The 17684-nt window shown below is 43.0% G+C and overlaps 1 protein-coding gene across 1 annotated transcript; it reads right to left on the reverse strand.

Moving 5' to 3' along the window:
* Window positions 1-13258: 13258 nt before the first annotated feature.
* Window positions 13259-17234, reverse strand: FABP2 (fatty acid binding protein 2). The gene is made up of 4 exons (XM_040330195.1): window positions 17098-17234; window positions 16680-16852; window positions 15226-15333; window positions 13259-13515 (listed from the first exon to the last, which is right to left on the reverse strand). Exons 1-4 carry the CDS (start codon window positions 17162-17164, stop codon window positions 13465-13467), a joined length of 399 nt encoding a protein of 132 aa, XP_040186129.1. The 5' UTR covers window positions 17165-17234; the 3' UTR covers window positions 13259-13464.
* Between the last annotated feature and the right edge of the window lie 450 nt (window positions 17235-17684).

Genomic DNA, 17684 nt, shown 5'->3' on the forward strand with positions numbered 1-17684 from the left:
AGCGGGCGTAAGGGCGCCTAATTCAAAATAGGCTGAGGGGGCGTGTTTTATGTTAATGGAGCTTGACCTGACGTGATTGACGTTTTTTTGGAACGGCGCATGCGCCGTCCGCCTATATATCCCAGTGTGCATTGCGGCAAAGTACGCCGCACGGGCCCATTGGTTTCGACGTGGACGTAAATGACGTAAATCCCTATTCACGGACGACTTACGCAAATGACGTAAAATTTTCGAATTTCGAACGACGGCCATACTTAACATTGGCTACGCCACCTAGGGGGCATGTTTATCTTTAGGCGGCCTATCTCTTACGGAAACGGCGTATCTGTACTGCGTCGGCCGGGCGTACGTTCGTGAATAGGCGTATCTAGTGATTTACATATTCTATGCCGACCGCACTGGAAGCGCCACCTAGCGGCCAGCCTAAATATTGCACCCTAAGATAGGACGGCGCAAGCCGTCGTATCTTAGATAGGTTTAAGTGTATCTCTGTTTGAGAATACACTTAAACTTAGGTCGGCGCAGATTCCGAGTTAGGTCGGCGTATCTACTGATGCGCCGGCCTAACTCTTAGTGCATCTACCCCAAGTTGCCTGCTTACCAGATATACTGGACCTATAGAAAGGTCAGTAACACTCGTGGCTGATTACCCTGCCAGGGCCTTTGGACTGTAATCTGTTTAGCAAACGATGGTCCTGTAGACAGTCCCTTCCATTTTCTTGCTTACAGTTATCCACGGGTATGCCACTCGAAAAATGAATAAAAGATGCTCCGGGGGGGGGGGGGGGGGCACAGTGTCCCCTGTTAGACATTCTGCTAAAACTTCTGTTTTTTTATGTATATTAAGCAGGGGAATATAAACTTAATGTGATGCTTGCGTTGATTCCAGAGGAAGGAGAGTGGTGGTTGAGGGGTTGAAATGTAGATGATAGAGGGCCAGGGTTAGTAGAGATATCCCCGGAAAATATCACCTTACAAGGTTTCTGGCAAGATCAACGGGGTATTTTTATTATGCGCTTATCAAACAGATGGAACAAAATGCTTTACATTGTATATTTAACAGGCCAAAGGGGACCCGATAAGAGAGGTTTATTATGGTTTACATAACCTTTAAGGACATTGGAGAAGACTGTCCCTCTACTGTACTGACATGTTACCTTGGTAATCACATTTGTACATAAAAACCATCCCTATTGCATATATACATAATAGTTATTGTGAACAATTAGATCTCTGCTGTGAAACTACATATCTCATGCCCTGTCTGCTTCCTGGTTGACCTTATACATTTGTTTTTTTGCTGGGACTTGCACAACAAGTGCAGCTCTATGGACCACCAAACTTATTATTTTGGCTTATTTATTAATGCATTTTCTGACTACAGCTCTGTGATGATAAAAATACAGAATATCGCATTGCCTGCAAACTTATGTTTTACCACTAGGGGTCAACATTATCCCTTTTTGCAGAAAACAAGAGTTGAGAAATTGTGAAAGTTGTAAGGTAGAGGACATGTCATAAAATCTAATGTCAAGTTCACATTGGCATCATCCCATAAATAAATATGGTATATTTTAAACAAAAGAGTAGTGGGGCTTTCAATATCCAAAATGAGAACCAAGTCAGAATAAAAATGTACTTGTAACTGGTCTACACGTTACGTGGGATCCCCTGCTTTTTCAGGACCATACAAATATTGCAAGTGTGTTAAATACAGCGGGCTAGATTCAGCACGAATTTACGCCGGCGTATCTATAGATACGCCGCGTAAATTCAAAGCTGCGCCGGCGTATCTTCTTTCTGTATTCAGAAAGCAAGATACGCCGAAATTAGGCTAAGATCCGACTGGCGTAAGTCTCTTACGCCGTCGTATCATAGGGTGCATATTTACGCTGGCCGCTAGGTGGCGCTTCTGTCGGTTTTGGCGTAGAATATGCAAATTACCTAGATACGCCCATTTACAAACGTACGTGCGCCCGGCGGAATTTTTTACGTCGTTTGCGTAAGGCTTTTTCCGGCGTAACGTTGCTCCTGCTTCTATGAGGCGTTCGCAATGTTAAGTATGGACGTCGTTCCCGCATCGAATTTTGAATTTTTTACGTCGTTTGCGTAAGTCGTTCGCGAATAGGGCTGGACGTAACTTACGTTCACGTCAAAAGCAATGACGATTTGCGGCGGAATTTCGAGCATGCGCACTGGGATTCTTTCACGAACGGCGCATGCGCCGTTTCGTAAAAAACGTAAAATACGTGGGGTCAACAATAATTTAAATAAAAGACACCACATCATCCCCATTTGAATTAGGTGGGCTTACGCCGGCCCACATATGTTACGCCGCCGTAACTTAGGGCGCAAGTTCTTTATGAATACGGAACTTGCGCCCTAATTTACGGCAGCGTAACGTATGAAAGATACGTTACGCCCGCACTAAATTACGCAGGGCTATCTGAATCTAGGCCAGCGTATATTACTACAAAATAGGTAAATACAAATCTACACAATAAACCTATTACCAGATATATTTATAGCTATAAATTACCCTCAGTGAGTGGAAATAAAAGAAAGAGGGGTGGAGAGGATGGGATCTCAGATGTTTTTCCTACCGGCCAATAGGATATAGTCCGGATCCCATATAGAGGATATTAGTAAATAAGCAACATATTTATCTCTTATCTTTAAAGGCAGAAGTAAATATAAATATCCAAGGGGGGAAATACATATCTGGTGTATAGCAATTTAGTGATTTGAATCCCAATATCTATTTAAAGCGGTGTTCCAGCTGAAATAAAAAAAAAAAGTCAGCAGTTACAAACACTGTAGCTGCTGACTTTTAATAAGCACACTTATGCCGCGTACACACGATCGGTCAAACCGATGAGAACGGTCTGATGGACCGTTTTCATCGGACCAAACCGATCTTGTGTGGGCCCCATCGGTTATTTATCCATAGGTAAAAAAAAAAGCAATCTTGTTTTAAATTTAACCGATGAATACCTAACCGATAGAAAAAAAACGATCGTTAGTAGGCACGTCCATCGGTTAAAAATCCACGCATGCTCAGAATCAAGTCGACGCATGCTTGGAAGCATTGAACTTCGTTTTTTTTGTTTTTCAGCACGTCGTTCTGTTTTACGTCACCGCGTTCTGACACAATCGTTTTTTTAACCGATGGTGTGTAGGCAAGAATGACCATCAGTCAGCTTCATCGGTTAACCGATGAAAACGGTCCATCAGACTGTTCTCATCGGATGGACCGATCGTGTGTACGCGGCATTACCTGTCCAGGGTGCCTGCGATGTCGACCCCCCCGAGGCCAATCCGTCTATCGGATCGGGTGCCTTGCGGCTTCACTGCCTATTTCCTACTGCGCATGCGCAAGTCACGCAGCGCTTTGTGAATGGGTGACTGTCTTCTGGGACACACATAGGTCCCAGAAGACAGCACACTCGATTCCCCAGAAGACAACGCGAGGAGGAGAAGAATGAAGACTACCGCAGAATAGGAAGTGGCAGATTAGGACGATCTGCCTAGCAACAGCCATTTCTGGTAAGTATAATTTTTTTTTCTTTTTTTCTTTTTTTTATCAAATTTTTTAGGAGCCTTTTTATGTAATGTGAATTCATGTGCCTATTAGGGTAGTATCAGAAAAGTGGGGGCGGTATGTTCAGGAGAGGAATGTGGAGAGAAAGATAGTTGGCAATATGTACAGGAGAGGCGTGTGAGGGTATGACAGAGGGTGGTATGTACTTGAGAGGAGTGTGGAGGGTATGAAAGTGGGCAGTATGTACAGAAGAGGAGTGTGGAGAGTATGACAGTGGGCAGTATGTACAGAAGAGGAGTGTGGAGGGTATAATGGGGGCGGTATGTACAGGAGAGGAATGTGGAGAGAAAGATAGTTGGCAGTATGTACAGGAGAGGAGTGTGAAGGGTAAGGTTGGGTTACAGTATGTACAGGAGAGGAGTGTGGAGGGTATGACAGTGGCAGTATGTACAGGAGAGGAGTGTGCAGGTTATGACAGTGAGCAGTATCTACAGGAGAGGAGTGTGGAGGGTATCACAGTGGGCGGTATGTACAGGAAAGGAATGTGGATGGTATGGTAGTGGGCAGTATGTGCAGGAGAGGAGTGTGGAAGGTATGACAGCCGTCACTATGTACAATAGAGGAGTTTATGAAAGTGGGCAGTATGTACAGGAGAGGAGTGTGGACAGTATGATACTGAGCAGTATGTACATGAGATGAGTGTGGAGGGTAAGACAGTGAGTAGTATGTACAGAAGAAGAGTGGGGAGGATATGACAGTGGGCAATATGTACAGGAGAGACCGGTGGAGGGTATGACAGTGGGCACTATGTACAGGAGAAGAGTGTGGAGGGTATGACAGTGAGCAGTATGCACAGAAGAGGAGTGTGGAGGGTATGACGGCGGGCACTATGTGTAGGAGAGAAATGTGGAGGGTATGACAGTGGGCACTATGTATAGGAGAGGAGTGTGGAGAGTATGACAGTGAGCTGTATGTACAGGAGAGGAGTGTGGAGAGTACGACAGTGAGCACTATGTACAGGAAATGAGTGTGGAGAGTACGACAGTGGGCACTATATACAGGAGAGTAGTGTGTTAGGGTATGACAGCGGGCACTATGTATAGGAGAGAAGTGTGGAGGGTATGACAGTGGGCAGTAAGTACAAGAGAGAAGTGTGGAGAGTATGACAGTGGGCACTATGTACAGGTGAGGAGGATGAAGGCCATACATGGATTGAAATGACATCAATTAAGCAGAGACCAGCCATAGCCGATCTATGTATGGGCTAGCTGGTTTTACACAAGTCAATCTATTATCTGACTTGAGTACAACCAGCCTGTCAGGTTTTTCCCAAAACAATCAGTGCTGCCAGCTATAGTTAGCAACACTGATCATTGTATTCACTGGCAGAACACAATAACACTGCAGGAGTGATTCCCCCATCCACAGGTCACTCATGCCAGATGCACACAGCTTACATACACCATGATCGTTCGAGCAAGTACAATAATTCTAGCACTAGACCTCCTCTGTAACCTGTAAAAAAATGGTGCTAACTTTAGTGTTTTTTGTTTTCTTATGAGTGAAACGATTTCTTTCCCAAAAAAAAAAACACGTTTGAAAAATTGCTGTGCAAATACTGTGTTTGAGGGTCCTGAGTAATTTTCTAGCAAAAAAACAGGAGAGAAGTGTCAGAATTGGCCTGGGTGGCAAGGGGTTAATTACTATAAGACCCCTTTCACACTGAGGGCGTTTTGTAGGCGCTATAGCTTTAAAAATAGCGCCTGCAATCAGCCCTTAAACAGCTGCTCTATTCACTCCAGTGTGAAAGCCCGAGCTGCCAGCAGCTTCTTTGGAGCGCATTAGGAGCAGTGAACTCACCGCTCCTAATGCACTCCTGCCCATTGAAATCAATGGGCAGTGCCGCTGTACTGCCGGCAATGCGCCACTGTAGCTGCACATTGTGGGCAGCTTTAACCCTTTCTCGGCCGCTAGCAGGGGGTTAAAAGCCCCCCACTAGCAGCCGAAATGCGCCGCAAATCCGACAGTAAAATAGCGGTGTTTTACCACAGTTTTACCGCTGACACTTGGGGCGGCATAGTGTGAAAGCAATCTTAGTAATATACAAATAATTATTATAAGCGCTCTGATATCATCCTCTCAAGCCCTGTACACACGGTCGATCCATCCAATGAGAATGGTCCGACGGATCGTTTTCATCGGTTCACTGCTGAAGCAGACTGATGGTCTGATGTGCGTACACACCATCCTTCCAAAAACCGATCGGGTCAGAATGAGGTGACGTAAAACATACGACGTGCTGAAAAAAACGAAGTTCAATACTTCCAAGCATGCTTCGACTTGATTCTGAGCATGTGCGGGTTTTGAACCAATGCTTTTGTGTACTAACCATCGGTTTGGACCTATCGGTCAGCGGTCTATCGGTTCGATTTTAAAGCAAGCTCTCTAACTTTTGTCCGAAGGACAAAGGACCGATGGGGCGTACACACAGACGGTTTGGACCGATGAAACTGAACTTCGGTCTGTTTGCATCGGTTTGGACCGATGGTGTGTACGCGGCCTCAGTCTGCTGCAGAGTGTGTCAGCTTGTATTTAAACTGGCCGCTCTGTATGTAGTTTCTGATAGGCTGTGCAAGCAGCCCCGTATCTCGGAACCATGAATGATAGGAGCCCCATATTTTGACCAGTAGTGGGGTGGGTATTCAGATACATACTCCCCAAATATGGGGTCTATGTGACCCCTGGTCGTCGAGCTACAATCCTCAAGGTCTATCCTTCTTTTTTTTTTTTTTTTTTTTTTGGCAAATGGGCCTATCTTGAGGAAGGCGCCTGGAGCTGCAGCTCCAATAGCCCCTATGTTAATCCGGCCTTGCCCAAAAGATATTTGATCCATGGGTCTCAAGTTTTTTCCAACTCTGTCATTTCATCTTTCAAGATAGCAGAAAGTCTTTCATTAATCATTATCCAGGATAACTTAGCTTTAACCATGTCAAACAGGATTATAGAAGACTTAGCTATAGCAATTATTGCGGCTATGAATACAAATGCAAATAGTTGTCTTGTGTGCCTAGAAGTCTTTAGTACAGAGAGGCCTAAAAGGGCCTTTTCCGGCCTTCTTGTCCACAGCCCCTGAAACATAATGGTGAGGTTCCAGGGACATAAGAGGCCAATCTTTAAGGGACCATGTGCCATCAAAGTAAAATTCTATAATTGGACTCTATTATGGAGGTGCTAATAAATGACCCGCTAGCAAATACTATGGGCTAGATTCATGTACGGCGGCGTATCTTTCTGCCGGCGTAGCGCATCCCATTTGCACTACGTCAACGTAAGATAGTGAGGCAAGTACTGTATTCACAAAGCACTTGCCTCCTAAGTTACGTCGGCGTAGCGCAAATGGCCCAGCGTAACCCTGCCTAATTCAAAATAGGCAGGTAGGGGGTGTGTTGTATGGTAGTGAATTCACGATTCATTACCATACATGTAAATGAAGCGCCGATCTTATGGCGCATGCGCGCGCATGCTCAGTATCATTTTGCAAATACTCCTTGCTTTTGACGTGAACGTAACCTACGCCCAGCCCCATTCTGAATCGACTTATGCAAATGACGTAAACGACATGAAATTCGATGGCTGTCCGACGTCCATACTTAACATTGGCTGCGCCATCTTTTTGGTGGTTTATCTTTACGCCTGAAAACGCCTTACGTAAACGGCGTATCTTACATGCGCAGGGGGGGACACTGAGATGGGGGAGGGGAGCACGGGGGGGACACTGGGATGGGGGAGGAGATCACAGGGGGGACACTGGGATGAGGGAGGAGATCACAGGGGGGACACTGGGATGGGGGAGGGGACCCTGATCAAAAGTTTACATACCTCAGTTCTTAATATCGTGTATTGCCCTCTCTAACATCAATGACAGCTTGAAGTCATTTGTGGTATTTGTGGATGAGGCTCTTTATCTTCTCAGATGGTAAAGCTGCCCATTCCTCTTGGCAAAAGGCCTCCAGTTCCTGTAAATTCTTGGGCTGTCTTGCATGAACTGCACGGTTGAGATCTCCCCAGAGTGGCTCAATGATATTGAGGTCAGGAGACTCAGATGGCCACTTCAGAATCTTTACTTTATTCTGCTGTAGCCAATGATAGGTCGACTTGGCCTTGCGTTTTGGATCATTGTCTTGTTGGAATGTCCAAGTATGTCCCATGCGCAGTTTCCTGGCTGATGAATGCAAATGTTTCTCCAGTATTTTTTGATAACATACTGCATTCATCTTGACAAAATTTTAAAAGAAAAATTCCTGTGCCTTTGTAGCTCATATATACCCAAAACATCAGCGATCCACCTTCGTACCTTTCATCGTAGGCCTTGTTGACTCCAAATGTAGCATTTATGGTTGTGGCTAAAAAACTAAATTTTAGTCTCATCACTCCAAATTACTTTGTGCCAGAAGGTTTGAGGCTTGTCTCTATGCTGTTTGGCATATTGTAAGCAGGATACTTTGTGGCATATGCGTAGTAATAACTTTCTTCTGGCGACTCGACCATGCAGCCCATCTTTCTTCAAGCACCTCCTTATTGTGCATCTTGAAACAGCCACACCACATGTTTTCAGAGAGTCCTGTATTTCACCTGAAGTTATTTGTGGGTTTTTCTTTGCATCCTGAACAATTTTCCTGCAGAAATTGTAGTTGGTCTACCTGACCATGGTTTGGTTTCAACAGAACCCCTCTTTTTCCACTTCTTGATTAGAGTTTGAACACTGCTGATTGGCATTCTCACTTCCTTGGATATTTTTTTATATCCCTTTCCTGAGTGAGTGATTGAGTGAGTGAGTAACTTGTATAGCACTACAAATGCAAACTTAATCGCCTCAGGGCACTGTATCCAATGTCGTTGTCCAGTCATGCTTCAGAATAGATGGGTCTTAAGTTTTTTTCTGATGCTTTTCCTCCATCCGAATGTCTGTAGGTAGAGTGTTCCATAACCATGGTCCTTGGACTGCGAATCTTCGTTCTCCTTTCGAAACACTTCAACTACCTTTTACCGCAGATATTTTGACAATTCTTTTGCTTTCCCCATGGCTCAGAATCCAGAAACGTCAGTGCAGCACTGGATGAGAGATGCAAGGGTCTGTGAGGAGTCCAGAAACTCATTGACCATTTATACACACACACTAATTACAAGTGTAGCGGCCTGCTAATTTTTAGCTTTAAATTTAGAGGGTAGTCTGAGAGTTAGTTGACTCAGACTGTATGATTTTGCTGTGTCCCTTACAGTGAGTGACTTTGATAAAAGTGACGGAAATGTTCCCGAACCAAGTGTGGATGCCGCTACGGAAACCATGTGTATGGCGGTTGTACCTGTTTGGCCCGCTGCAAAGAAAGTGAAAGCCTCCCACGGCCGTGGTCGAGGCCTACCCCAGTGTATACCGGGACCGGACTCCGAGGAGGATGTTACCCTCGTCGAGGCCACGACGGGAACTGGTAAGCAGACTGGGGACAATGTGAATAAAGTCGTGCGCACCTGTTTGCCCGCAGAGGAGTATGCAGACTCCGAACTAGATTCATCTTCTGATGCGGGGGATGATCATTGGTTTGAGCCTGAATTTCCTGAACTTACATGGGGTAAAGGATTCCGTGCTGCCACTACCCGCAATTCAGGGAGATGCTCACCCATGGACTCTGGGGATACAACGCTGCGGGCGGAGGTCCCGAGTGTGAATTGGGAAGTTGTATTTGATACAGGTGTCGTCACCGGAGGGAAGGATATGCCTCCAACCATGACACCTACCTTGAAGAGGTCTCCTGAGGCCTGTGTGATGCCAGGACTGGGACACTCCCGCACACTGCCCAAACTTCCCCGCTTGCAAAGAATCTTAATGAAAAGGGTAGCACTCGATTATGGGTGGGAGTTCCCCTATGTGCCCGAGGCCACCATGAAGGAGATCGAGGAGAACTGTGAGAAATGGTATCAGGAAGCTATTTGGGACTACCTTAAAGAGCCAAAGCCCTCCTTTAATGTTGACTTTTCATTCATAATGGTGTCTCATCGGTTTGAAGGTTGTCGGCAGTCCTGGAGCTATGGCCAGCACATCTATGCCGATCGGGTGGTTAATTAACGGCCTGGAAAGGATAACCGGATCTACTTGATTACCACCCTTGATTACCAGGGAAAAACCCTTACCTTGCCCGATCCCAGGTTCTATTTGTAAGGAGAAACTTACTCACAGGTTTTTTTTTTCCCCCTTTTTAAGAAGTCCAAAAGCAACTATACTTTCTTCCTTGCTGTTGCTGAGATGTGTTTGACTTTGGGGGGAAAGAACCTAGTCAGTTTTTGATTAGGGCCCATGAGGACTTTGTGATCAAGAAAGTATCTTCGTTGGTAGAAAGTGGTGCACAATTAGATCATATACTTTGCCACCAGAGGGCAGTGTTCTGTAACGCTCAGGAGAGATTTTTTTTTTTCTCCCTTTTCATATTTTTTTTTTGCCTAGCACTTTTGAATGCTCCTTGAGGAGGAAGGAGGTTCCACCTTTACAACAGAAGGTGCAGCTTCGCTCTTCCTTAAGGAATGTATATAATTTGGTATTGTATGTGTGTTTCTATTTTATTTTTCAGGTCCAGTTGATCTTCTATCGAGACTGTCGGAGAATGGGGCCGACTAGATAGATAGGAATAATAATGTGAATTGTACAGAATACTGTGATGTGATAACACTTGTTATATTTTATTATTCTCTCTCTTTTCCTCTCTACTGTCATTGCATTGTTCAATGGGTTCAGGTGTGGCGCTCAGGCTTGAGACGTCATGGTTTTGAAACTGGGGACAGTGTCTAGTTTAGTGGGGGGAGTGTGTAGCGGCCTGCTACTTTTTAGGCGGCACTGCTTTAAGTTTAGAGGGTAGTCTGAGAGTTAGTTGACTCAGACTGTATGTTTTTTTTTTACTAAATTTGGACCTCCGTTCCTGCCATGGCTGTACTGTGAGTGACCACTATTGTTGTCTGGGCGTGCCGTTACCACCCCAGGCCAAGGGTGGCAGCAGTCAGGTCAAGGTGTTTTGGTTGTTCCCCTTTCGGCAGCCAGTCAGTGGGAGTTGATCGTCCCGCTGTGCATGCTGGGGAGGAGTACTTAAGGGACTGACGCCATTGGTCCAGGGTCGTCGATCCTAGGTCTGTCGTCCCACTACCCCCCGTGTGTGGCCCTCCTGGCCGGGGGTGCATGTTCAAGTGTTCCTGGCTCCGGGACAGCGTTGGTTCGGAGTTGTGATCTACTTAGTAGACCCAGTAGTCAGACTGGGTCTACATTTGCAGAGTGGTCCTGTGCTGTCCGTTCTGGAGGGAGGAAGCCACTTGATGAAGAATCTATCTTGGAGAGCACCGAGCACGAGGCTGGTATCTCAGGAGAGGCCTTGAACTTCATCGAAGGACACACCATTACTGAAAGGCTGAACGATGGTCGCCTGTCAGTTCTAAGTTCACAAGAAGTTGTTCGGGAGAGATCCGGGTGCTGAATCCTGTGTTGAGAGGATTTTGGACTGAACATATCTCCATTTTAAGAAGGTCTGTGGCAGAGACTTTACCAAAATTTCCGTGCGCCATCTCGGCTGCAAGGCTAGTGAGAGAGGCCTATCCGGGTGCGCAATACCCACTCTGGCTAGAGTGGCGACGAAAGCTGTGTTGCTGGAAGCAGGAGTGTTTCCGGACAGAAGTTGTACACCTAAATCTATTACCTATTACCCTTCCAACTCTTCAACTACTTATTTTATTCTTTTACCAAGTTCAGCAAATAAATCAAAGGAAAAGTACATTGAACTTTTTCTCAGCTCTCATCTGATACCCTAGATGGCGAGGACATAGAGGTTACATGCCCCCCAAAACAATCCAGCAGCTCCTCTGGGGGTAGTACTACACAAGCAAACAGATCAGAGGTGAGGATGGTTACCTTTAATAGCCATTCAAACCTTTTTGTTTCAACTTGTGTGCATGCTATCAGGCCAAAATCACCAGGGTATGTAAACTTTTGATCAGGGTTATTTGGGTAGTTTCTGCTGTTATTATGATTTAAAAAGAGTAAACACAGTTAATTGATAATAAATAGCTTCAGCCAAACACTAACAATGAGGAAAATATTTTTTTTTTGGTGTTAATATTCATATTCTCTGAAAAATGGCCAAGAAATTCTACCTTTACAACCCCATTAAATAATTTTTCGGGTCAATGATCCAAAACCACCAAATTTCAATGAGACGCTGTATAATTGTGGGCTGTATCTGCTTTGTATATTAATTGGTATTCAACCATATCAATCTTGCTAGCTCTCATCAGTGCACAGTATGGAGGCAATGGTTTCACACTACTGTGTGAACCATCATTAGGGCTGGGTTCACACTTGCTGGGTTTCCCTGCATCCAATTCGCATAGCAGGAGATTGTGACCGGTTCACACATGTCAGCAGCAGCTATGGTGCGAATTGCTCGGGAGCGTCCCTAAGGGGGGCCAGAGGGGGCCCTGACCCCCCCCCAACATTATGCTGTGCCCCACCATGCATTTTTTGTATTTTGCTTGGGCCGCCGTTGGAGTAACAGTCTCTCCTGAAAGGGAGAGCATCCCCAGTCAGCTCCTGCGGGTGATTCCTCCCCCCCTCCCTCTGCTCGCTGACACTGCATAATACGAGCGCTCACACAGCCGCCCGATCTGCTCCTTCCCCATTACTGCTGCTAGGTGACCAGCTGGGGGCTCGGCTCTCTATTACCTATAGTGCCAGCCTTCCCCTGCATGCACCCATAATGTCACCAGCACTAAATCCTAATAGACTGCTACCGCTGACAAGGAGACAGATGACAGACCAGCGCTGTAAATAGCAGGGACAGGACAGCTGGGGAATCCCACAGTGGCAGAACACCAGGGCCCGGTGGCAAGACAATCTTTGCAACCCTGATCGTTCTCCCGCAGCTTTGGACCCTTATATTTTCTTGGTGTGCTGGTGACATATATCTCTTGTTTTCTGCCACCCTGGGGGACCCCAGTATAGTAGGAAGGGAGCTTACTGCAGACCATGTGAAAGGGCCCGTTGTGGGATCATAGTAAAAAGGGCCCCAGGATATATATATATATATATATATATATATATATATATAATGTATATATATAATTGCATTTTAAAGTTAGCCCCCCTACTTTTTCCCTATCCCCCCATGTGCCCCCCCCTAAATATAAAAACTGGAGACGCCACTGCTGTGTGTTTTTTGGTCTGTTTCAGGTCTGAATTCAGCCCAAAATTTGGGCTGAAATCAGACCTGAAACAGTGGATGGAGACACACTGGACTCATGGTGTGAGCCGCTGCATGTTCCAGTGTGAACCCAGCCTAAATTAAATATAAATCTCTTGTTAGAATATTGACAAATGGAGGGGGGGGGGGAGCATTCAGAATCTGATGTAGCTCTGCATGTCAGCTAATTAGCTTCTACCTTCAGCTTGTTCAATTAAGCTTTTGGCAATAAAACCTGGAAGCTCATTGGTTTCTATTCAAAGCTGCACCAGATTTTGCATTCTTCAACTTTAGTAAATCAACCCCATGATCTGTTTTTTAAAATAAAAGCTGTATCCTTTTTGTGTTCCCACCATCTCTGTCCCCATCATAATTTCACTATTTTCCATACAGATCAAATGCATAATGTTTATTAGCCCTTAAATAAAAACATTAAAGTTGAAAAAGATGAGCAGCAATAAACAGGTCTTTTTTATTGATGATAAGAAAATAGCACACATGTTTTAGATAAACTACAATATCTCTATTATATACAGCAATGAATATGTGTTTGTTGCAGTTGTGAGGACAGATGGATTGTTAACTTTTACTCTGTAATGCAGGTGATATTTCAGTAACTTGCAGCAGTGTGGCCTTTCAAATTTTAAGGAACATCTAGGCTCTCTTGAAAATTCTCTTGGCTTCAGTTCCTTCATAAGTGTATGTCTGAAAAAGACCAAATCGAAAAAAAATTATGGTTATTGAACCGTTACAAAGTGTGTATATGTTTAATTAGTAAGGATATACTGGAATATGTCTAACTGACAATGTGAGTTACTTAGCTAGACCAAAAGCACTTTGATAACTCATTCAGTTCACATATCTGCCATAATAATGTATGATTCAAAGAGCCTTTGATTGGCCTGATCTGTTGGTGTGTGGGCACCTTAATGTTGGCACCAAGTTTTAAGGAGAACTAAAGGCAAAACCCTTTTCTTTCAGAGTAGGTTATGATCCCAAAAGTTTTTTTTTGTTTTTTTTTTTGCCATCTGTGGCTGTGTATCCAAAACGAAAAGTTCGAGAAAGTTATTCCAAGGTGAGGGAATAACTGGTTATCACCAAGGTCATCAGAACTAGTGTCCCAATTGGAAGATTACCCCTCTACGTGACAATCCAAAGTTTAGTATTTTCTTTTTACTTTAAAGCAAGGATTCACAAAAGCACATTTAATGATTCTGTATTAAACACAAAAGGGGTTGATTTACTAACAGTAAATAGGCTGTTCACTTTGGAAGGGAATTTTCCCCAGAGCTCAATGATGGTGATGCAATTTTACTTTGCGAGGGATACCCAACCATTTTTGCTTGCACATAATTGGTTAATGATAGTCATCAAAGCTTCAGCACATTCAAGCTGTGGGGGGGAAATTCCCTTGCAAAATTCAACTTTCTGCTAAAATAAACAGTCTATTGGCCCTTAGTAAATCAACCCCGATGTCTTTATTTTTTGTAGTCACTCAAAATGAAATGTAATTTCTGGTATGTATGGTGTAAACACGCTTACATAGAATAAGTCATATATTTGCAGTCCCAGTGTGATTTTCCAAGTCCCTCCGTATAAATGGCTACTGTTTTAGAGTTTGAAGAAAGGGTAATAAAAAGCAGAGCTCAACAGAAAACCTTGAATCTACTGGTTTATGACAGGTAAGCTGCATGAGAAAGTGTAATTGTAAGCTCAGGCTTCCACAAGCAACCTCCATCAAAAATGGCCATTGACTATAAAATGCTCTACCATGCAATCCCAATGTATGTATAATTATCAGAAATTTGAAATTGCTGAGAGTACCTAAATATGTTCTCACATAAAAAGTATATAAAATAAACGTAAAATAGTGCCACCGTACTTGCACAAGTATATGCTCAAACTAAATCCACCAAGAAATCTTCTTCCAATATGGGAGATTTACTAAATTTGGTTCACACTAAATCTGGCGCAACTGTGTATAGTAACCAATCAGCTTCCAGGTTTTCTTGTCAAAGCTTAATTGAACAAACTGAAGTTAGATGATTCTGTGTGCACCAGTTTTAGCAAATCTCCCGCAATGTGTCGCAATTAAATTTCACAATCAGTGTATTTATTACATCTATGTCCATTCCCAAGTCCTCTATATTTATTTCTTCAGTTAAAGGATGTGCTTCGTAGTTTTATTCTTATTTTTTTTACAAAAATTACTATTGTGTCCGCACTCTTCTTTAGTAGTTCAGGCAATCCCAAAAAAGTTTACATTATTACCAACCCCAGAAACACTGTAAATTCAGGCTCTTTCTGAGATTTGAGAACACTTCAGGACTATAAACATATGGTATGGGTGCAGCAGAATACAGTGTCATCATTCCATGCAAATAAAACATACAATATTCAAATGGAAAGACGTACCTGTATAAGTTCATCCCCAACTATCACTCTCCATGTCTTCAGCTCTTTTCCATTGTCCTTTCTGTTAAATGTCCCTACGAGTTTATCTCCCTCTGAATTCCAGGAGCCCTAGAAGTTTAAAAGAAAATACAAAAAAAAATGAAATTTTCACTACATTGCTAAAATATTACAAATACAAATGAGTGTTTTTTTTTTAGATTTGTAAATAGATCTTTCTGGAATTGTGAGCAATTTGTAAGCTCTGTAATAACTTAATTCAACCAATCAAAACTTCCCTGATTGGCGAATAGCGATGAACTAAGATTCGGCCCGAACCTTAGCTCTCCACTATTGGTGAAATCTTATTGTGTGCTGTAGCCTCTTGTTTATTATTGCTCTTTGTACCGCCTTATCAAATAAAGCAGGGGATTTAGATATGGTGTACACCTGGCAATGTGGGTGTATCTATTTTAAAGGTCGTTACAATATATCATTCAGGCCTAGGGATGTCATGAGTGACTTTTTTTTATTGCTGTTAGTTAAACATTAGTTCAGACTATGCTGTTTTACTTTGAGCTGGTTGACAACATGGCAGCAACATGTTCAGTCATAATTTTACTAAATACACTAGCATTATGAATTGCAAGAAATAGGATTTGGCCATTTGTTTTGGCCACACAATCTCAACTTTCATCTCCTAAGAAAACAGGCAATTAATGTCAAGATTTACAAGCTGATAGCGCAATAGCCGCAAAACTGGATGAGAGCCATAAACATACTTTCAACCCTGTCTGTGTCAGTTTATTACATGGCTGTGCAAGCCCATAGAATTCTGGACATAAACTTGTCAGTATGTTCGAGCATCAACAGTGCTAAAAGTACTGTGTTCCGTTTAATAAACTGCAGCTAACAAGCATTTAGGTATTCAGAAGTCTGTATCACTCGTTCCAGAGATTGTCCTACAAAATGAGATTTCCTTAGGACTAAAAGTTGCCAAATCTCACCCAGTTCTTGATAAACAAAAATTAGTGGCCCAGTCTACTCCCTCCCACCTCACACCTTTTCGATCTGAAAATCAAAGGAGCCAGGCAGAAATATGTCAGCCATACAGCAGCCGCATCCAGTTAGATACAACCACTGTTTGGATATTCTGACAGCCATGGGTGCTGGCTGTCAGAATACAAAGTTGACAGAAGAGATTCATCCATCTGTGCTGTTTAGCTTGGATGGAGGAATATGTTACATTTCTTTTTGTTCAGCCTGCAGGCTGAATTAAAGAAATCTATAGGTGTATGGCCAGCGAAAGGCCCTTGTCTCTACAGTAAAGGTACAAATATTTTGCTGCAAGTACATAAGTAAACTCACAAAATCACTGCGGTTTTAGAGACCTCACAAATGTAAGGGCTGGAGAGCTGAATAGCTTATTCTATATTTAAAATGTGTCACTTTACAGTGGATATTTAATTTCAACTTACAGAGAGTTCTGTTCCATCTGCAAGAGCATACTCAAATTGGACTCCAAGGGTGAAATTGATTTCAATGCTTCTGAAGGTGCTGGATTCCTTTACATTAAAATTGTTCCCATCCTGTTGGATTGTGATCTTCAGGTTATCATGTGCAGCCAGCTTACGTTTCATTACATTCACACCTACAAGAGACAAATGACACAGTCTGGTAAAAGAATAGACAATGGTGAAATGTGGGATTTGTTATCACAAGAGAATACTAAAACGCATATTATTCAACTAAATTTACTTTAAAAGGACACAGTTTACTTCTCTAGAAAAGACAATAGATTCACGTTACATCATTTTTTTAGTTTAAGTTACTCATATATGACTTTGAAATATAAAAAACTAAGATAATTCAGTGACAAAAATGCAAGAAACATACCCATAACTTCCATAAATTTTTCATAGTTTTCACTTCTATCGGCTTTCCATGTTCCGTTGAATGTCATGATGCTGGCTGTAGGGAGAGATCTTGGCGACACAAAATGTTGAACCTGAGATACCTGTCTGTGTGTCCACATCTAATTTATTTTCTTCTGTTATCTAGAAACAGATCTCCATGTGATGTGGCTGTCTAAAGTCTGTTCTAAGGCTAGGGTGTTAATATATTTCTCCTCCTCTAAAGTGACTCACCCTGTTAGATTTAAACCTTGTCCTCCTTCCTATGTACAATGTAGAATTGCTCAGTCTTACTCAAAGAAAAAAATTGCATTAACTGTAGAAGACATTACATACGTGCTTTTTTGGTGGGACTGGAAAAACAGTAATTTACCTTTCAGTAAGCCTGATGTTTTTCAAGATGAACACAACAGATTAGGCTTCAAGTCAGTTCCAGCTGATTACATTTCTTATTTTACATGGCATGTAGACAAATTTAATTGCTTTTCGAATTTCCTTTCACAATCTATAAATTGGTTTATGTAAAAGTCTTAATATGAATTAATGGATACATATCCTAATGTTTCAAGA

Source organism: Rana temporaria, chromosome 1 (genome assembly GCF_905171775.1).
Source record: "Rana temporaria chromosome 1, aRanTem1.1, whole genome shotgun sequence".
Lineage (NCBI taxonomy): Eukaryota > Metazoa > Chordata > Amphibia > Anura > Ranidae > Rana > Rana temporaria.